This window comes from Dipodomys spectabilis, unplaced genomic scaffold, assembly GCF_019054845.1.
Source record: "Dipodomys spectabilis isolate Male_0828 unplaced genomic scaffold, ASM1905484v1 ptg000365l, whole genome shotgun sequence".
NCBI classification, from domain to species: Eukaryota; Metazoa; Chordata; class Mammalia; order Rodentia; family Heteromyidae; genus Dipodomys; species Dipodomys spectabilis.
Genome location: NW_024871042.1, coordinates 13,944,144 through 13,966,834, shown reverse-complemented (window position 1 = coordinate 13,966,834; position 22,691 = coordinate 13,944,144). Strand labels below are relative to the sequence as shown.

The following is a 22,691-nucleotide window of genomic DNA, read 5'->3' as shown; positions in this document are numbered from 1 at the left end:
TGCAGATTCCTAGTAGTGCTCATAGCACAAAACCTCTCATTGACTACTCCTGGCTGGCATGCGAGGGAGGGTAGCAGCAAACTAGCTCCAGTTCTTTGGTCCTGTTATTCACAGATGAACCAGTATTCTCAAAAACTAACCAGAGAATATAAAGGAAGAATATAATTCTCCTTACCCCCATCCTAGTGTTCATGTTTTGAATTCAGGTTTCACACTCACCAGGCAAGGCCTTCTACCACTGAGCTACACAGCTAGCCTTTATTTGCAATAGTTATTTTTGAGATAGAGACTCACTTCCTTGATCTTGGATCATCTCATTTATCACATCCCATCATCACTGGGAAAGTAGGTTTGAGACATCACATCCTGCTTCTTCTGACTAAATGGAGTCTTATGGACTTTTCTACCAAGGCTGGCCTGGAACCTTGATCCTACTGATCTCATAGCCCCAGTGTTACTAGGCAATCAGCACAGTGCCACCTATCGACTGCCTATTGACTGAGAAGATGTCTTGCATGTGTGCCTAGGTTGGCTGCAAGCTAAAAATCAACCAATCTCAGCCTCCTAAGTAGCTAGGATTACAGGTGTGAGCCACCAGCACCCTGTTTCATATTCTTCTTTCCCTGATTCTAGGATGCATTCACTTCTTCTTTACAGTGATTCATCAAAACACCAAAGCACTCAGTTGGCTAAATAACCTCAATCCCCACTTCTAAAACAAATTCCAGATGAGTCAAAGACATAAACATAATTGAATTATAAATTTACAAAAATACACTAAAAAATGTTCTTATAATTTTGGAACAAAAGAAGATCTTAAACATGATGCAGGGGCTGGGAAAGAGGTAGAGCGCTTGCCTTGCATGCATGAGGCCCTAGGTTCGATTCCCTCAGCATCACATAACCAAAAAGAAAAAAGCCGGAAGTGGCACTGTGACTCAAGTGGTAGAGCACTAGCCTTGAGCTGAAGAGCTGAGGGACAGCACCCAGGCCCAGAGTTCAGGCCCTACGACAGGACCAAAAAAAAAACATGATGCAGAACCAAAAATCAAAAAGTGAAAACATTGCCGGGCACTGTTGGCTCACACCTGTAATCCTAGCTACTCAGGAGGCTGAGATCAGAGGATGACAGTTCAAAGCCAGCCCAGGCAGGAAAGTCCATGAGACTCTTATCGCCAATAAACTACTAGAAAACTGCAAGTGGCACTGTAGCTCAAGTGATAGAGTGCTGGCCTTGAGCTGAAGAGCTCAGGGACAGCACCCAGGTCCAGAGTTCAAGCCGCACTACCACCACCAACAACAACAACAACAAAAAACAGTTAAAACATTCATAAACTTTACCATAAAAAAACTGAATGTTCCACTTAGCAATAAAAAAAATTTCAAACTCAAAATCTAAATAGCCAAATAGAAGAAAGCATCTATAGTATAAATAACAAAAATATTACATATATATGTATATATAACATATATAACATATACATGTCATATATACTATATATACATATCATATGATATATATATATGTAACTTTCACAAACAAGGAGTTACTGTAAATCACAAACAGAAAGTAAACCCAATAGGAAAACATGTGAAGGACAGTAACAGTTCACCAACAATAAAAATAGGTGGACTGAGGTAGAACCTCAGTGGTAGGGTGAATTCTTCATATGCAAAGGTCCTGGTTGCAATCTCCAACACTGAAAATGCAATAAAAGTTACAAGAGGCCAATAGACACATGAGGACATATACAAGCATGAGTTCAGAAATGGAAGTAAAAACACTGGGGAAGCCCCATTTAGCATCTGTGACATAGACCTAATGTTGATAATACCCAAGGCTAGTAAGAAGGGAAAAAGAACTCCTACACACAAAATTAGTGAAATCCAAAGTAGGGAGATTTTTTTTTTAGAAGACAATTCAGCAATTTCTATGAAAATTCTGAGGACAATATATTCTATGCTTCAGCAATTTCACCGGAATAACTTCATTCTATAGACATATACCTAGAGGTATAACAATATTTCAGTAACAGCGTTTATTACAGCATGATGTATAAGAACAATGACAAAAAGGGAAGAACCAAGGTAGGTAGGTGCCAGTGGCTCACCCTTACAATCCTACCTACTCAAGGAGCTGACATCTGAGGATCACAGTTCAAAGCCAGCCAAGGCAGGAAAATCTGTGAGACACTTTATCTCCAATAAACTACTCAAAAAAGCTGAAAGTGGACCTGTTGCTAAGTGGTGGAGTGTTAGCCTTGAGCAAAAGGAGCTCAGAGACAATGCCCAGGCTCTGAGTTCAAGCCCCAGGACTGGCAGAAAATTTTTAAAAAAAAGGAAAGAACCAAACATGTCCATCAATAGTGGACTTCAAGAAACTACTGCCATTCATTTCTGGCAGCACTGCCCAGTCATGCTGACCAAAACAGAGACCCACGTTGTATACATGTTGGGATGGGGGAGCCAAGCACAGTGGCTCACAGCTATAATCCTAGCTGTTCAGGGTACTGAGATCTGACAATCCTGGTTCAAAGACAGCATAAGAAAACAGAGTCATAAGACTCTTATCTCTAATTAAGCAGCCAAAAGCCAAAAGGGGAGCTGTGGCTAAGTGATAGAACGCCAGCCTTAAGTGAAAAGCCAAGCAAGAGTACAAGACTGAGTTCACACCTCAATACCAAAGGAGAGGGGAAACTAAACTGCCCTGCAAAGATAGTGCAAAGTCCAGAGCTACCATCATTCATGGAAAATACAGAATGTCAGAGATGGGAAAGCTTTAGAAGAAGGACCCTTCCCTGAAAGGTCACCTCAGCACAAACCCATAAGGATCATGAATGAGCAGAACTGTCCAAAGCAGGTCAAGGGGGGTATGGCTCAAGTATAGAGTCCTAGCCTAGAAAGAATGAAAGCCCTGAGTACAGTCCAAAACAAATGTCATTGTGAAAAAAGGATTTGGGGTTATATTTAGAGACAGAAGAGCCAAGTATAAGTAAAACATTTCACCCCAGGCCCTAACCTAGGAAGCAGGCAGATATATAGGATTATTGAAGTTTGAAGTGTGGATCTTTCTGTCAGACATAAGGAATGGGGTGGGGCGGGGAGCAACTGGATACAATAAGTATGAACTAACAAAATAAAAGAGCTTCTTCGGTATTGACTTAACAAGTACCTGCTGCTCTGAAATAGAGCATTTTGTAATATTCCTGTAATTCAGTGGCTGAATTTAAAATACTCGCCTCCTCTCCCCCATATATCTAACACAAGATTTTCTAAGATCCTGGGGAGCAAGTGAAGCATATTGAAGCCCAAATTTCCAGACTACATTTCACACAATGCCTGCAAAGAACATGATTAGTCTGAGGTCATAGTTTATTGAAGGATTAGTGATAACAACTCATATACGGGGACTGTACATCCGACTTGCTCCACCTCCACATGAAGTCAGCAGCTCAAGTTAAATGACAGGGAAATTAACTGTGGTCTGCATCAACAACGGAAAGCAATGCAACTGGCTACACAGAACCAGCCCAGAATATCTGCAGGCCCTTGAAGCCCACCTCTAAGAATGCCCCATTTGCTCCCCACATGGCTTTATTTCCATAGCAGGACAAGAACGAGTTCCTCCACAATGGATAACATGAAAAGCATCTTCTCCAAAGGCACAAGTGATGGGCTGAAAGGAGCCACCGAGGTGACTCAGAAGCCTCTTTCCCACCCAGGGTCACTTACCTTCGAATTCATTTCCATGTGGAATTTGGCACAAGCTCGAAGCTGAGTCACCCAAAACTGTTTCTCTTTTGCATCAGCAGCTAAAATAGAGAACACAGAGAAAGAAATGCTTGCAGAGATTGTTCTCAAACACATCCAACAGCTTTCTACACCACTTGAGGGGGTGGGAATCTAGGGAGACAGGGAGAGAAGGTAATGAGGGAAAGTGTTCTCAAGTAGCTGGAACTTCCAAGAGCTGAATGACACTCCCTTCTCCCCACAAAATTTCTTCTTGCACATTAAAAATCAATTCTGAAATGTCTTATAAAAACAATTTTTGTCAATTTTTTTAATATCATCTGAAAAAGTCATTTCTACTTTTTAAAAAAAAAAAGGCAGCAAGAAAGGAAAAAAAGTGTTTCCTACCAAATGCCCCTACCTGGTGTTGCGAATATCAAGACAGAAGTACAAGCTGATCCATGGCCTTCTGTGATCCAGAGTTGTTCTGGGGAGTTTTTTGAGCATTCACAAACTAAACGCTCCATTATATGTATCATTATATGTGTTTGTTGATGATTGCACAGAACAAGAATCAAATGCTACCTTCAAAATACCCAAAATTTTCCCACAGCTGGATGCTAGTAGCTCATGTGTATAATCCTAGCTACTCAGGAAGCTGAGATCAGAAGATCATGGTTCAAAGCCAGCCTGGGAAAGAAAGTTCATGAGACTCTGAGTTCTAACCAATTACCAAAAAGCCAGAAGTGAAAAAGCTAAGGACAGGCCACAGACCCTGAGTTCAGGGCCCAATACTAGCACAAAATAAAATAGAAAAAAAAAATCCCAAAGGACAGTAAGTCCAAGTCACTTGCACAATCATATTCTTCCATCTATACTCCAACTCTTGAATAATATATATAATTATTCTTAAATATACTGGACATGTAACTAGTGTTAATACAATCTCAATCATCAATTTACCAGTGACTGCATAAATATTCTATTAGCTACATAAATGCAAAAAAAAAAAAGATTCCCATAGAAATTATTCTTCCTTACCTAGACCAAAGTATCATTTATTAATGAAATCTGGCTTCAGCTTAACCTTTCAGGGGAAGAAATCTAAAGCTAGAAAATGGGAAATTCTTGGCTCCGGTCCATGTAAGACATGGGGATAGCTGGCCCTTTAAATCCAACCTGATCTGTCCAGAGTCCCATTGTATAAATATGAGAAAGACTGTGTAAGACAGGGGGTGGGGATTAACTTCTGAAAACAAAGGAAGTACTACTACCCAAAGACTTAACACCCAAAGAGAAAACAAGACTGCCAGTTCCCAAGGGGAGAGGGACAAGGGGAAGCAGTGAACATGCAGAAATGTCCCGGATCTTTCATAGTTGATAAATTCAGGCTAAATTTAGCCCTTGTGACTATTTCATGAGGAAAATAAAACTTTTATGTATGCTATTAAAATTGCCCTTTAAAAAAAACTAGGAGTTTTAACAATCCACAGAATATTAACAACTCAGCGTGAGATGAGAGAGCTCAACTGTCAAATAGCTTAGATTTTTCTTTCATATGGGCTTCTGTCATTTTATAAACCACAGGCAAGAAGTGCCATTAAAGTTTTCACCTGCTATTGTTTCTACTCTGGCAATTTATTAAGCAATAAATAGCAAAGCGAAGCCAAGGACCATATAAATCTAGTCAGCTGGAAGGCGTGCTATGTGAATCTCAAAAGAGAAAGTGTATCTTAACACGTGTCGGAAAAATCAAAAAAATTTCTTCTTCAACCCAAGGCATTTTCATTTCATAGGCTTTTGGACTGTTTTATTGATTCTGATATAGGATTTGTATATAGACAGTAAAGAAACATGAGCTTACTCCTTCTCTGAGTGGTAGACTTGGGCAGGGGAACAAGGAGAAGAGGAGGGAAAGGTGGGATCCAGACCCTCAGTGCAGCCTTGTCGGGGGGTAATGACAGCACTTGGGACAGGTAAGAAGGTGCTGTCTCGTGGTACTTAGCTCTTACTTAGAAAAAGGCAGAATTGCCAGGCCCTAGTCACTCACTCCTATAATCAGCTACTCAGAAGGCTGAAATATGAGCATCACAGTTCAAAACCAGCTCTAATAGACCAATCTAAGAGACTCTGATATAGAATTAGCAAAAAGCCAGAAGTACTGGTGAGGCTCAAGTGGGAGAGCACCAGAATGGAGCAAAAAAGCCAAGCAAGAGCACAAAGCCCTGTTCAAGTCCCAGTACTGACACAAAAGGAAAACAAAATGGTAGAATTATGAGCTGCATCGCCATTACCTACAAAAGCCCAGCTTGTTTAGTCCTTAGTAAATAACCTGGATTATGTGCGCAGGCTCTGTGCACACGTATGTACATGCATTGCACTGTAAATTTGAATTTCGTCTGCTTTGCTATTTTATTAGAAGAAAACTGGCATAATCATGGCAACGCAGCCACAACAGGATCTTGAAAGAATGAGTGAGCAATCAAATCACAGTGCATTTACAAGGCAATCTGGCATTTCTGGGAGAAGGATGTGCCCAGATAAACACTGGACTCTCTCAACTGTCAGCTTCATTTCTAAGGATGTCATCAAACATCACTTTTGAGAGGGCACAGGGAAGATAAAAGTGCCCAATGGGAAGTTCATGCCAGCTAGCTTCTCAGTAGGCCTTACCTCTACCTCAGATGGCTCAAGAAAAACTCTGGCGTGTGTGTGTGTGTGTGTGTGTGTGTGTGTAGATACTATAAACCTCTCCCACAATCAGTGAAGATCAAAAATAACATATACTGAGTAAATCCTAGACATCCTCCAAGCTCAGCCACCAGTGTCATCCCCTCCTCTTCCTCTATCCTTGATTTCTCAGTTCATCAAAACAAGCAATTCCTAATGTCAACTCCACCTCCTCATCCCTCAGGGCAGGGCAGGGGGGGCGTGGTTAAGAAGAACAGTGACCATTCCACCAGAATCCTCCAAATCCTCGCAAATTAATAAAGTGATTTTTTTTTATTATCATTGAGTAGTTGTACAAAGGGGTTTCAGCTCAACATGTCAGTTTGAGTGCAATGCATCTTGATCAATGTCATCCCTTTCATGATTCTTCCCACCCATTCCCCCAATTTACCTGGTTCCATTTTTCATATGAGTACATTGAATATTATTGACTGAACTTGAAATGATGCCAGGACCTGGGGGCTCATGCCTGTAATCCTAACTACTCAGGAAGCTGAGATCTGGGGATCATAGACCAAAGCCCAATCCGGCAGATAAATCAAAAACTCTCATCTCCAATTAGCCAGCAAAATGCTGGAAGTGGAGGTATGGCTCATATGGTAGAGTGCTAGCTTTGACCAAAACAAAAAAAAGGTAAAGGAAAGGGTAAGACTCTGAATTCTAGATCAGGTATTAGCACAAAAAGGAAGGGAGGAAAAGAGGGAAGAAGAGAAGGAAGGAGGAAAAAAATGGGAGGGAGAGACAGCACGGTACCTGTGAAAGGGCCCAGGAGGCCTGCCAGAAGCCTCCCCAGAGCACTCACCTCTCAGCTTATACATCTCTCCACTGGCAGCGTACACAACCAGCATGTGGGGAGCTTCGTCGCTCAGAGACACAATGGCTCCAGACAAAGACAGCACTCCTCGTGGCTTCTGGTGTTTGCTCTGCTCATTCACAAAATACTGCAGCATGCCAGTCTCAAAATCCAGCACAAAGTACCTGCACAGAGAAAGCACTGCACATTATTCTGCACTCCCCGCTTGTCCCACACAACAAAGCATTAAAGTCTATCAGGAAGTTCACATCAAGGTATCAAACTCACCAGGCTGGACCCAAGTTCCTCCCAGGACCCCACAAATGTCAACCACAATGTGGACAGTAGACTTTTTGTTTTTTGGTGCCAGTACTGAGGCTTGAACTCATGGCCTAGCACTTGAGCCATAGCTCTGCTTTCGAGGAACTAGTTTTGAAATCAGAATGATCCTGTACCAGGCCTCTGTGGGCAAATGTTGAGGGTCACTCAAGACTGGGGACCAAACCTAGAAGGTCATCTGGTGTATAATGGCACTATTTCAAACCTCAGCATGGGGGATCAGCAGGCACTGTGACAGCGAAATGCATGCACCTCCAACCATATGGACATTAGCTAGAATTCAGGAGGCCTCAAAAGATGTAGTACCCTTTACCCCCAGCAGCAAAGCTCAGCTTCCTGCCATTGCTCAGGTACCACAGAGCCAGAGCACCTGGTGTGATGACAAGGCACTGGCAGGGCTTTTGCAGGCACCTAGGCCCTGCGTACAGCCTTTTCACATCAAGGGACAACAACAGCCAGGGCCACTGAAGGGAATGGCAAAGCACGCAGGTCACATAGATGTCTGTGGCTAAATAGCTAGCTGACTTCATCTCTCGGCCATCACCCAGCAAGGCCAAGACAGCTTTCCCTTCTCCACCGGAGGGAACATCCTCAATGGAGACCAGTTTCTGAAGTCTAGACAGCCAAGCAGGGCCCGCCGCCCACCCATCCTTCCCCCCTACCCTGACTCTGCCACCTCACTTTCTGCTCCACCATCCTGGCCTTTTCTCTCTTCCCTCCTATTCACCAAGTGCCTCCTATCAAAGGGCCTTTACACAAGCTGCTTACTGTGACTGGAGCCATTACTCAAAGAGTAGACCACAAACGGACAAGAGTCCTAACAGCCTTTTGAAACCTCCCAACTCTTGGATTTGTTTTAGCCCCCAACCACATGAATCAAGAGTGTCCTCAAAGATCGGATGTTTCCATCACATGGCACACAGCTGCCTAGAGTCATGGAGCAGTCCCAGGGTCCTTCCCCACAGGCAGGTAGACAAACACCTTCCCAAAATGCTCACCCCCTGCCTAGAATGTGGTTCCTTCCCCTTGTAGCCATGGGATGTTTCCTAAGCAAGCCTTCTCACAGCACCATGAAACTCTCCTTCGGCACACTGGGCACAGTGAAGTCCATATTTGTGTGACTGAGTCAATGTCTACTTCCTCCACAATGTGGAGATTAAACTGTCTCACTCAGTGCCCCTGACGCCACATTGCTATTCAGTCCCCATGGTAAAAGAACTTGGGGAGAGAGGGGGGAGAAAGTGTACTGAATCCCAAGGCATTTGGATCACACAGTGAGGTCAAAGAGGCATGGCAAAATATTTATTGCCTGTGTTTGAGGGTATATTCAGCATGGGTCAGACACAGCTCACACTACCATCTGGAGTACAGTCCTACCCCACACCCATCTTGGGACTTCAACTCAAGGCCTGTCCCTGAGCTTCTTTGCTCAAGGCTAGTGTTCTACCACTTGAGCCACAGCTCCACTTCTGGTTTTTTAAGAGTCTCTGGACTTTCCTATCGGGTCTTGCTTTGAACTGTGATCCTCAGATCTCAGCCTTCTGAATAGCTAGGATTACAGCTGTGAGCTCTGGCCCCTGGCTTATTCCTACACATTAATATGGGTCAAAAAACTGCCAAGCACTACTAACTCATGCCTATCATTCTAGCAACCAAGATCTCAGTTCAAAGCCAGTACAGGCAGAAAAGTCCATAAGACTCTTATCTCCAATTAATCACCAAAAACCTATGCATGGAGCTGTCATTCAAGTGGTAAAGTACCATCCTTGAGAAAAAGAAAAAAAGAAGCTAAGGGACAGTGCGCAGGCCCTGAGTTCAAGCCTTAGTATCAAAAGAAAGTAACTCTTTCAAGGAGAGAAGAACCAAACTAAGTGCTAACTTTGCCCAAGTATAATGGAATGACCTGGACAAGTGACCTGTATTCACGGTGACTAGCTGCACAGTCAGAACACTGAAATAATCCTGAGAGGTAGCAGGAAAGAGAAACCCTGGTACTGTATGCCCACCTGGGGACAGAGCCAAAGCATTCCCACTGCAGAGCATAGAGAGAGGAAGGCAGGAGTTATGTGCTCAAGAAAAAGGCAGAGCAATTTTCTGTGTGATGCTTTCCATTTCTCCACCCACCCTGCCTCTGACTACAGGGGAGAAAAAGCTAACTGGTGCTCACCATACCACCCACCCAGGGCCGGGCTTGCCTGCCACACCCTCAAAGCCACTCTCAGGCACATTCAAGCAAACACATCCCTATTTGCACAGATCATTTGGAAGCACACACAATGACTGAGTACCAGATTCTCCTTTCAGTAAGGATGGCAGAATAACCAAGTGATGTCACATTATGTGAAATCCTGGGACACATTAATTATTCTTTTTCACATTCCCTATTTTAAAGCTGGCATCTTCATTCTAATCTCCTGCGCCTAGATGGGGGTGGGGGGGAACAACTGCTTCCTAAAACCATACAAACACCAATGCACAAGTTGCACTTATTTGTACTGAAGATGGGCATAAATCATTTACTCCTTTTATCAATGTATTAAAATTTTATCATAATAAGTGGGGGCAATGGGATTCTAGCTGGTGAAAAATTCCAGCACACTGAACAGTATTCTTTTAGGTGATCGAGTCCTATATGCATGTGTCAGCGTTAGAAAGAGCAATTTCAAATGGTCACCTCCACTGGGAGGAAAGAAATTAATCTTGGCTTCCGTATACATCTCTGTCAGGTACTGCTGTTTGGAGCCTGGAGCTAGATTTGAAAGTTGTGGCTTGTATTGTAAATAGGAAACTTAACCATATTTCTAGATTAGGCTTCATTAAGCCAACAAGTGAAATTGCTGAACTCCTGAAACATTCCTAAAGTTTTTCCCTTATGGAGACATGGAGACAACCTAACCTATTCTATTACACATACATTTTATCTTTTTATTTTGAACTGTAGTGATGTACAATTTGGCTTCTTTGTAGATGAGCTTAATTGTGTAAAGGAAACACATTCCATGCTATATTAGATTAAAAAAGAGTCTGTTGGCCAGGCTCAAATGGTAGCTCATGCCTGTAAGAAGGTTAGAAGCCACCCAGGACAGACAAATCTGGAAGACTCTTTATCTCCACTTAACCAGCAAACAGCTGGAAGTAGAGGTATGGCTCAAGTGGGAGGACTCCAGCCAAAAAATAAGCCATGTGAGAGTCCTGAGTTCAAGCTCCAGTACTTGGCATGAAAAAAAAAAGCTAGAGGAGGAAGAATCAAAGGAATGAAACCAACCCAGGATGATAGAATCCCTTAGCTCTACCTGGCTAGCATCTTAAAGGTACCTTGTTGAATTCTAGGCTGGGAGTCTAAGGCAGGCAGCAGCCCCTTCCTGGTAAAGATAGAGGACTAGCTACTGTCACTAATACCTTTAGCTTACACTTACACACACACACACACACACACACACACACACACACACACACATGCATTCACACATTTCACATTCATACCTGTACTTATATATGCTCACAAAAATGTGTACACGCACGCAGTTACTCATTCTGTTCACACACATATACTCACAACTAACTCATGCACGTTTGCATAGACACTTACACATGCATATGTACTCACACAAACTCACATTTGCCCTCATTCACTCTCATACACAATACCACCCACTCCTGCCTACTCACAGTGCTGTCTGTCCCAGGCTGGCACTTCTCAAGCTCATTTGACCAACTATAATTTTCTCCCCTTATCCTAACTGCCTCAAAGTTCCTTTAAAGATCTAACCTTCAGGATCTTCACATTGACAAAAGCCTACATTTTCTCTCTGAGGAGAGAGTATGGCCACAGCTCCCACCACATCCCAGCAAGAACTGCATCCATATAGGAAAGACAGTCACAGGCTAGAAGCTCAGCAATGTGAACTAGCTGAAGTTACAGCCAAACTACACAAGAATTACGAAGAAAAACATGCAAGAGAAGCTTTCCTCTGATGAAGAACCGCACCTATAAAGCCAGTCACTATTATTAAAAAGTCAAATCATTTCATCTAAACGTAAAAGCAAAAATTAAACTGAGTAAAGCGGCCATCTTGTCTGAAATAAGCAGGTCTTTCCTTCCAATAGGCCTGGTAGTATCAAGACTTCTGATTCCTTAGTCTTGAGGATTGAGGACCAGGCCCCTCACTTCCACAGCAGAGGCCAGGGCCAGAGCCACAGAGGTGCTACCAATCCCAGTATCCCCCACTGAAAGAAGCCAGAGGAACAAATTTCTTCCTGGCTACACGCATCATCCCTGCTGCATCTGCCTCAATTTCCCCAGGCATCAGTCTCCAAGAAGCCAACTACTGGACTGCATGACCAGGTCAGACCTGCACTCGGTCACGGTCCATTGTGCCCTGATCAAAGGCAACAGGCAGCTGCTTAAGGACCTTCTACACTCCCACATTCCCACCAACACAGCAAAATAAAACAGGCAGAGACCCTCTCCCCATTGCCATTACACCCCACAGCTCCACTGATGGGTCCAGCTAGTGCAGAACCCAGAGATGGAAAGAAACATCACTGTATATACACCCATGTATATACACCAGTGAACACAGTACCTATCACAGGCCTTCCAGTACACAACGCCACTTCTGAGATCAAATAGCACCACATTTCCCAAACTTCGAATCCTCACAGCTCAGGTGAAGACTACATCGATAGCTGACCTCATTCTCTCTCATTATGAAGGGACCAGAGCCCAGCTTTCCTAAATCATGAGAGCTCAGGAAGTGGATTTCTTGGTTTTGTTAATTTGGAAGTTTTTTTGAGAAAGACTGGAAGTTACACAATTACCTGGCATGGAGTTCCTAAAACCATGGGACATCCCCTAACATTAAGCATGAGCTGGCCTCAGCAGAGGGCCCCAGATGCCAGGCCTAAATAAAGGCATCTAAAGACTAGGAGCTGCCAGCCCGGGAAGCTGCTGCTCAGGACCACCTGCCAAAACTAAAGAATAACTCAGAATGAATGCTCAGAAGTGTGAGCTTGGATGCCTTGCACTTGGATTGATCTAGGATGAAATTCAACTTGCCTTTAAAGACTAGAAGATTTAATGGGAACCCTAAGAATGGAGCCCTGACATGGATTAATAGAGGCTTACAGAACACTGCCTCAGTACTTTCTGAACGCCCAAGTCTTGGGTTCCTGGTGCTTACAGGTGACAAAACTCCTTTAAATATATTCAGAAACAGCAAAGAGTGCTTAATGCTCACAAATCACATTGTCATGGACAGTGCTTTGGACCCTTGACGGGCTGAGTGCTGACTCAAGACCCTGCTCTCCTACTAAACCTGAACAAACACATCACATCAAGAAAATGGTATCTTAAGCCAGGCACCAGTGGCTCACATCTGTAATCCTAGACACTCAAGAGGCTGAGATCTAAGGATTGTGCTTCAAAGCCAGCTGGGGCAGGAAAGTCCATGAGAGTCTTATTGTTAGAGATATCTCATGATAGTGGGGTGTGATGAGAAATGAGAACACTAACTCAAACGGAACTCAGCAAAGTTTATTTCTGTGCAGAAGGCTGTGTGAACACACCAAAATGGTGTCAAAACACAAATAAGGTGAGCACTGCAACACTGTCTTTTAAGGAGCATTGTCTCCTTACCTCAATTAGTCAGGCTCAGGATTCACAGTCGCTTGCAACTGGCTAACACCCAACATTCACCGCCCCCGGCTGGTCCTGGGACCTGAACTCTGAGCCTATAGACACTGTCCCTGGGCTCCTTTTGCTCAACGCTAGCAAATCTACCACTTGAGGACTTCTGACTTTCTCTGAGCAATTTATTGGAGATAAAGAGTTTCATGGATGTTCCTGCCAAAGCTGGCTTTGAACCATGACCCTCAGATCTCAGCCTCCTGAGTAGCTAGGATTACAGGTGTGAGCCACTGTCACCTGGCCTTGGCAGACTTTTAATACACAACGGACCAGCACAGATAAAGAAGAGAGGGGAGAGGAGGGAAGAAAGGAGGAAAGGAAGGGAGGAAAATAGGAAGGAAAGGAAGATGGAAAGGAAGGGAAAGGGAAGGAGAGAGGAAGTGGGAAGGGGAAGGGAAAAGGAAAGGGGAGAGAAGGTAATACTGGCTAAAGCCCTGAATGAGGACAGATAACTGTACCCAGGGAGTACCTAGAAAGGACAGAGATGGGAAGTTATCCTATGGAGGCCAGCAGTGACAATCCAAGGAACAAACAGGTCTATGGCTCAGCTTCCCTGAAGAGTCAGGTAGTGCACCACACTACTCCTGGCCTGGCCCGGCCTGTTACCTCCATCAAAAACTCAGTAGAAAGAGGGAAGAAGTGTGCTTAGGCAGTAAGAGCCCTCATTATGGCCTAGAATAGTGGCTTTGTGTATATGTCAGTCATGGGACATGAACTTAAGGCCTGAGCACTGTCACTGAGCTTTTTTTACTCAAGGCTGGCACTCTACCACTTGAGTCACAGCTCACTTCCAGCTTTTGATGGTTAGCAGAAGGCAAGAGTCTCGCAGACTTGCCTGCCTAGGCTATCTTTGAACTGCAATCTTCAGATTTCAGCCTTCTGAGAAGCTAGGATTATAGGCATGAGGTACCACCCTCCAACGTGACCAGTGACTGTTAAACCTCACCTGTATCACAATCTTCAAAAGGTTGTTCATGGCTCCAAAAGAGTTCTGAGTTCAGGTGAGGTGCAAGATTTGAATCCCCAACATTTCTGGCCAAAATGTAAAAGCTGTCAAAATGGAGCTGCTTTACAGAAACCATAATTTATAAAGTAAATAAAACCAGGTTAGGAAGAAAGGATTCTTACACACTGCCTGATAAATAACTCTCCCAAAGGACTCTGCCAGAACCGCAAGCCTGCACAGAAAAAGCACTTCTCCCAGGACATCCGCCCACAACTGTCTGCTCTACCTCACACTGACGCCACTCCAGCTAACAATCGATGTTTCAGAAGAGCTGGCAGAATCTCTTCATTTCTGCCCTTGAAAAAGGCTCCTTGAACACACCCATTGTTTGCTATGGTACACGTATTCTTGCTGCCATACTGTTACTTCCAGACATGGATCAGTGTTCTTGGAGAATCTCTCTTGGGATGCTCTTTGTTTTAGTTAAGTTGACACACTGGTGGTATTCATTTCTGTGATCTTGGGCAAGTGACTTGTCACTCAGAGCCCTAATTTTACTATTGCAAAGCTGAAAGCTGGCAAATTCTCTGTAGCAGACCACTGCCATGGTGGTTGCTTATAGGGTATTAACACACACACACACACACACACACACACACACACACACACACGTGAATCAATGCCAGTGACTCACCCCTATAATTAATCCTAGCTACTCAGGAGGCTGAGATCTGAGGAACCCAGTTCAAAGTCAGTTCAGTCTGTGAGACTCTTATCTCCAATTAACTACCAAAAAAAAAACAAGGAAAAAAAAAAAAAACAGAAGGGGAATTGTGGCTCAAGTGGTAGAACAATTAGCCTTAAGCAAAAAAAAAAGCCCAGAGACAGTTCTCAGGCCCTGAGTTCAAGCCCCAGGACATGTACCAAAAAATAAACAGATGCCCATACTCTATTTCTTTGTTTTGTTTTGGGTTTTTTTGGGAAGGGCAGTCCTGGGGCCTGAACAAAGGGCCTAGGCACTGTCCCTGAGCCTCTCTGTGCTCAAAGCTAGCACTCTACCACTTGAGCCACAGCACCACTTCCACCTTTTCTTGGCACTAAGGAATCAAACCCAGGGCTTCATGCATGCTAGGCAAGCACTCTACCACCAAGCCACACTCTCAGTCCCCCATACTCTATTTCTAAACATAGAAGTATGCTAGACAAAAAGCTGATGCTCATGTTGCAATGTATCAGCAATATAGTCAATTTATGACAAGGCCAACAATACAGAACTTCAGGTGAGACCCTATACTTGCTCTTTATTAGAGGGCTTAGTGGGGGCAGGGAGTGTCATAGAAATTCCATTTGGCTGGATCAAAGACCTCAGAGACAAAGCAGACACCCTGAAAACATTACAGGACGGAATAGGAGAAACCTTAGGTCTCCTTGGCACAGGCTGAAATTTTCTTAATAGAGACCCAGAAACACAACAAATCAAAGAAAGGCTGGACAAATGGAATTACATGGAATTGCAGAGCTTCTGCACGGCAAAGAACATAGCTAGCAAGATCAATAGAAAGCCCACGGATTGGGAGAAGATCTTCACTAGCCAACGGACCCTTGTCCGTTGTATGGAACTCAAAAAATCAAATCCCCCAACAACAAATCCTCAAAGAAACAACTGCCCAATAAATCAGTGGGCTAAAGACTTACAGAGAAACTTCTCTGAAGAGGAAAGAAGGATGGCCAATAGACACATGAAGAAATGCTCAATCTCTCTAGCCATAAAAGAAATGCAAACCAAAACAACACTGAGATACCACCTCACCCCATTTAGAATGGCTATAATCATGAATTCTAACACCAACAGATGCTGGAGGGGATGTGGCCAGAAGGGAACCCTACTGCATTGTTGGTGGGGGTATAAACTTGTTCAACCACTTTGGAAAGTAGTATGGAGGTTTCTCAAAAGACTCCACATAGAGCTCCCCTATGACCCAGCAATCCCACTTTTGGGCATTTACCCAAATGATCACAAACAAGACCATACTAAAGCTACCAGCACAACTATGTTTATTGCAGCATTATTTACCATAGCTAAGATATGGAACCAACCCAGATGCCCCCTCAGTAGATAAAATGGATCAAGAAAATGTGGTATATATACACAAGGGAATTCTTTGGCTCCATCAGAAAGAATGACATTGTCCCATTTGTTAGGAAATGGAAAAACTTGGAAAAAATTATATTAAGTGAAGTAAGCCAGGTCCAAAGAAACATAGGTCCCATGGTTTCCCTTATTTGCAATAACTAGTATATGTCTGAGTCAAGCAGAAAAGGCCAGATAAGTTGATGTTAGGTGAAATGAAACCCAAGATAAGGACTCAAATGGTTTTTCTTTCTTACTATTGTTTCTAACATATTTATAAGATGATTTCTTTGTTGCTTTGTATGTCCCTCCCCCCACGGTATAACTCCTGTTTTCACTGTATTTGATGTTGGTATAATTTGGGGAGGGGAAGGGAAAAAACAAATGGTTTAAGTAGGGATACAAGTGGACCCATTGCAACAGTGAGATGTACAAGACATTATGATGAAAAATTAACTTTACGGGGGGGGGGGGGGGAGGTAGGGCAGAGGGGTGAGGGGGGGAGAGATGGGAAGGGGAAACAAAGGAGGAGGCAACAATGCTTGATAAGAAATGTACTCATTGCCTTGCTCATGTAATTGTAACCCCTCTGTACGATATTTTCACAATAAAAAAAATCTTAAAAGAGAAAACAAAAAGAAATTCCATTTGGCAAAAACTCCACTCATCTCTCAGTGTAGTCAACTTACACAGGTTATATGTAAGCATAAAGAATTCTGGATAAGCTGAGCACCAGTAGCTCATGCCTATAATCCTAGCTGCTCAGGTCACTGAGAATCTCAGTTTGACACTAGCTTGGGCAGGAAAGTACATGAGATTCTTCTCTTCAATTAACCACCAAAAAGCCAGAAATTGAGCCAAAAGGCTCAAGTGGTAGAGTACTAGGCTTGAACAAAATGCTCTGGGACAATACCTAGGCCCTGAGCTCAAGCCCCAGGACCAGCATAAAAAGATAAAAAGAAGCCGGGCGCTGGTGGCTCACGCCTGTAATCCTAGCTACTCAGGAGGCTGAGATCTGAGGATCGCAGTTCAAAGCCAGCCCGGGCAGGAGAGACCGTGAGACTCCTATCTCCAATAAACCACCAGAAAACCGGAAGTGGCGCTGTAGCTCAAGTGGTAGAGCGCTCGCCTTGAGCTGAAGAGCTGAGGGACAGCGCCCAGGCCCAGAGTTCAAGCCCCACGACCGACAAAAAAAAAAAGATAAAAAGTCAGAAGTAGAAGTGTGCTCAAGTGGTAGAGCAGAAAAAGCCAAATGACAGTGTGAGGTCCTGGGTTCAAGGCCCATTGCCAGCACACACACATACATACAAACACAAACACACACAAATCTGGATAAACCTGGCTATGTTATAACTAATGACAGAAGAGTCCATATAAGCTTTGCCATGCTTTGAAGAAGGAAGTTCCAGTTTTACAATAAGTTGTATTGCAAGATTCTATTCATCAGATTCTAAAAAATTATTTACTGAACATTTACTGTGTGTTGGGTATCATGCTAACTGCTAAGGAAACAAATGAAGGAGACAAATAATATTCCCTAAAATAAAAGCCACACTCTAGCAGTGATGCTGAATTGTGATGGCAGTGAGTCACTTAGAAAACTACAGCTTGCAAGGAGGTCCGAAGACAGTGGAATCGAGATCGGAAGAATGAGGACAGACTTGGAGAAGAGAAGACCCTGTGTGTTATGACCCTGAGGACAGCAAAATGGGAGAGGGAAAGGAAGGGGGGAGGAGAAGAGAAAGGGGAGGGGAGAGGGGAGAAGGGATGGAGGAGGAGGAACAGGAAGAGGAGGAGCAGGAGGTAGAGGTGGTGGTGGTGGTGGTGGTGGTGGTGGTGGTGGTGGTGGTGGTGGTGGTGGTGGTGGTGGTGGTGGTGTAAAGGTGATAAGGAAGACAAAAAGCCCACAAGAAAGGGAGGAAGGTAGCCGGACACCAGTGGCTCACGCCAAAAGGCTCAAGTGGTAGAGTACTAGGCTTGAACGAAATGCTCTGGGACAACACCTAGGCTCTGAGTTCAAGCCCCAGGACCAGCATAAAAAGATAAAAAGAAAAGTCAGAAGTAGAAGTGTGCTCAAGTGGTAGAGCAGAAAAAGCCAAATGACAGTATGAGGTCCTGGGTTCAAGGCCCATTGCCAGCACACACACATACATACAAACACAAACACACACAAATCTGGATAAACCTGGCTATGTTATAACTAATGACAGAAGAACCCTAGCTATTTAGGAGGCTGAGATTTGAGGATCAGGTTCAAAGCTAGCCCCGGCAGGAAAGTCTGTGAGACTCATCTCTAATTAAGCACCAGAAAACCAGAAGTGGCGCAGTGGCTCAAGTGGTAGAGCGCTAACCTTGAGCCGAAGAGCTGAGGGACAGTGCCTAGGCCCAGAGTTCAAGTCCCATGACTGACAAAAAAAAAAGAGAGAGGAGGAAGGAAGGAATGAAGGAAGGAAGGAAGGAAGGAAAGAAGGAAGGAAGGAAGGAAGGAAGGAAGGAAGGAAGGAAGGAAGGAAGGAAGGAAGGAAGGAAGGAAGGAAGGAAGAGGCAATAGTCACATGAAGCTAAGGACCCAGAGCACCAGCAGGTTTGCATTGCATGGAGGGAGGTTCATCTTTATTCCAGAATCAAGAGGAGTCCCTGAAGAGTATTGAGCTTGGTGGGTAGCTTGGAAAAGGAGAACTCATTAGCTGCAGCATAGGAAGAGGCTGGGAGAGAAGCTGGGAGGACAGATGGGCCACTCCAGACTCGCTGGTTTCCAATGCCATGATGGAGAGTCTCACCCACAGATCTCCTACACCTAGGCCAAACTGTCAGTGCCACTTCAGTACAACAAATGAGAATGTATTCATGAAAACAGCTGGATTATGAGCACACAGCTCTGCAGGGACTGGCTGTCCCCTTCCCTGCCCAGCTGTTGACTAACAGCTCCCATGGGGCAGGGCAAGCTAGGGCCTCATGTGTCTACACACACAATGGTCAAGCCAGAGAGGTGCTACCACCTGAGGTTGCAGTCTGCTGGGAGTGAGCCATAGACAAGCCAGGCTCTAGCTGTGAGCCCCGGGACAGGAGGAAAACATCCCCCATAGAGGTTCTTGCACTAGGGACCAAGACAGCAGGACCTGGCAGGCCCATGCTACTCACCCACATATTGTAAGCAACAGAGCCCAAGCTCAGCCACAGAGAATACTGACAAAGGCAGAGCAGACATGCCTACAACCTGAATTTCACCTAGGCCCTGCCATGGCACAGCTGCAAAAGTATAGCTAGGAGGGGCTGGGAAGGTGGCTCAGTGGTAGAGCGCTTGCCTTACATGCATGAGGCCCTGGATTCGATTCCTCAGCACCACATAAGCAAAAAGCTGGAAGTGGCACTTTGGCTCAAAGTGGTAGAGTGCTAGCCTTGAGCTGAAGAGCTGAAGGACAGCGCCCAGGACCAGAGTTCAGGCCCCACGACAGGACCCAAAAAAAAAAAATGTATAGCTAGGAGAAACATTCTGGTAAAAGGTGCCAAGGTCTTGCTTGTCTTGGCTGAACAACAAGCATTCACAGCACAAAGGAAAACACACACATCAACATGATGAGCAACATCAATCCAAAAAACAGGTGCAGTGGCTCAAAGCCTGTCATCCTATCTACTTGGGAGATGGATTTGAAGGACCATAGTTTGAGGCCAGCCTGGACAAAGACACTCAAGAGACTTATCTCAACCAATGGCTGGCTGAGATGATACACATCTATTATCCCAGTTACAGAGGAAGCACAAATAGCAGAGACAAGGACTAGAATGGCCCAGGCACAAAGCAACAACTTATCACAAAAAGAGCCAAATAGCTGGGTCCCGGTGGCTAATGCCTGTAAGGTGAGCTATACTCAGGAGGCTACCAGGATCACAGTTCAAAGCTAGCCTGGGCAGGAAAGTTCATAAAACTTTTATTTCCAATTAACTGCCAAAAAGCCTTAAATTGAGCTGTGGCTCAAGTGGTATAGTATCAGCTTTGAGAAAGAAAAAAAAAGCCCAGGGACAGAGCCCACATTCTGAGTTCAGAACTTGCACAAAGAAGAAAGGAAGAAGAAAAGGAGGGTGGGTAGGGTGTGTGTGTGTGTGTGTGTCTGTGTGTGTGTGTGTGTGTGTCTGTGTGTGTGTGTCAGAGAGAGAGAGAGGAAGCAAGCAAGCTTATGTAGAAAGGACTGTCAGAGTGGCTCAACCATTAAAGCACTTGCCTAACAAATGACCCCAATACTTCCTCTTCCACCCAAAGAAATACCCAAAGAGAATGCATTTCTCCAACATGCATTCAAGTGATTAATTAATAAATACATGAAAAGCAGCACACTACTAGTATTTAAGATGAGACACCATTTCACATGCACAACAAAAAGGACAAGCAAGAACACATGGTGAGAATGTGGGACAACGAGGTGCTTCCTAGAGTCCTGGTTAAAGTGTGAAATCAACAGCTACCTGACAAACAAACTGACCCTGGGAATCTACTAGACAGAAATGAAAACAGATATGTCCACCCCCACAGACTAGTGTACCAATGTTCAAAGTAATACTTGTTACAGCAGCCAGAAATCAAACCCAAATGTCTATCAACTGAAGAACACACATACAAAATGCAGCATACCCGCACTATGGAATACTAGTCACAATATAAAGAACAAAATTGGGACACAGGAGAAGACCAAATATATATATATATGCTAAAAAGCCAAAAATGCACAAGATAATATACTGTCTGATACTGTCTTGTGCATTTTTGGCATGGACATGGTTCAAGTGGTTGATCGCTTATCTAAGCAAAACATAAGGCCCTGAGTTCTAATTCTGAGGGTAGGGGTTGTTGTTGAAATAAAACATTTACAAATTGGGCTGGGAAGTTGGCTCAGTGGTAGAGCGCTTGCCTTGCATGCCTGAGGCCCTGGGTTCGATTCCTCAGCACCACATAAGCAAAAAGAAAAAAAGCCGGAAGTGGCGCTGTGGCTCAAGTAGTAGGGCACTAGCCTTGAGCTGAAGAGCTGAGGGACAGTGCTCAGGCCCAGAGTTCAGGCCCCACGACCGGACCCCAAAAAAAAAAATTTACAAAACCATAGTTTATCTACTTTTAAAGAATATTTAAACTTCTTTAGGAAAAAAAAAATCCCAGAAAGATATTGAATGTGCAAAAAGAAAAAAAACTGGACAACAGAACAGTAGTAAATTAAGGTTGTGATATTGATATTAGATGTGCTTGGGTTTGTGGCCATGGCTCCTGCTTTGTATCTCCCCCTCTAAGGCAAATCATGGAAACTAGAACTTCTCTTACCAAAAATGAGTCACAAAAACTCTAATCTTCCTTCATATAAGTCACAACTCACACATGTGAATTAAACTTGTCAAAAGACAATAACGCAAGGGTGCCAAAGGCTCATGCCTGCAATCCTAGCTACTCCAGAGGCTGAGATCTGAAGATCACAGTTTGAAGTAAGCTCAGATAGGAAAGTCTGTGAGACTCATCACTACCAAAAAAAAAAAAAGGGCACTAGTAATGAGCAAAAGCAGCTCAGGGACACTGCCCAGACCCTGAGGTCAAGCCTCAGGACTTGCACCAAAATAAAGACAACAAATATAGATGCTTTTTTAAATGTGGAAATATAGACTGAGCACTAGTGGCGGCTCACGCCATAATCCTAGCTACTCAGGAGGCTAAGATCTGAGGACCTCGGTTTGATGCCAGCCCAGGGAGGAAGTCTGTGAGACTCTTTTTTTTTTTTTTTTGGGTCCGGTCATGGGGCCTGAACTCTGGGCCTGGGCGCTGTCCCTCAGCTCTTCAGCTCAAGGCTAGCGCTCTACCACTTGAGCCACAGTGCCACTTCCGGCTTTTTTCTTTTTGCTTATGTGGTGCTGAGGAATCGAACCCAGGGCCTCAGGCATGCAAGGCAAGCGCTCTACCACTGAGCCAACTTCCCAGCCCCTGTGAGACTCTTAATCTCCAGTGAACCACCACAAAACTAGAAGTGGCACTGTTGAGTAGAGTGCTATAGCCTTGAATGAAAAAGCTCAGGGCTACCACCCAGGCCCTGAGTTCAAGCCCCACAACCGACCAAATTTAAAAAAAAAAAAAGAAAAGAAAAAGAAAATATCACACTAAATCCCACTAATATATACAACTGACACATTAATAAAATAATTATATAAAAAGCAGTAGGTATTCCTTTATCATAAGGATAAATCTCTGAAGCAGTTGGCATTATATGGAATGATAAAACACTTAGAAGTGTTTCCATTTACAAGAAGTTTTTCCTTTGTTACTGTTTGTTTTCTTTTTTTTTTGTTTTTTGATTTTTGTTTTTGT

General features: G+C 43.9%; 1 protein-coding gene across 3 annotated transcripts in view; it reads right to left on the bottom strand.

The window, feature by feature from the left end:
* The window catches only part of Osbpl10 (oxysterol binding protein like 10), a 255,947-nt gene that overhangs the window by 165,231 nt on the left and 68,025 nt on the right, over positions 1-22,691 (bottom strand). For all 3 annotated transcript variants that reach the window (XM_042666539.1, XM_042666540.1, XM_042666541.1), the window contains exons 2-3: positions 7,262-7,437; positions 3,733-3,812 (exon numbers count right to left, since the gene is read on the bottom strand). In XM_042666539.1, coding sequence (XP_042522473.1) covers positions 3,733-3,812; positions 7,262-7,437 — 256 coding nt within the window. The remainder of the gene's footprint in view (positions 1-3,732; positions 3,813-7,261; positions 7,438-22,691) is intronic.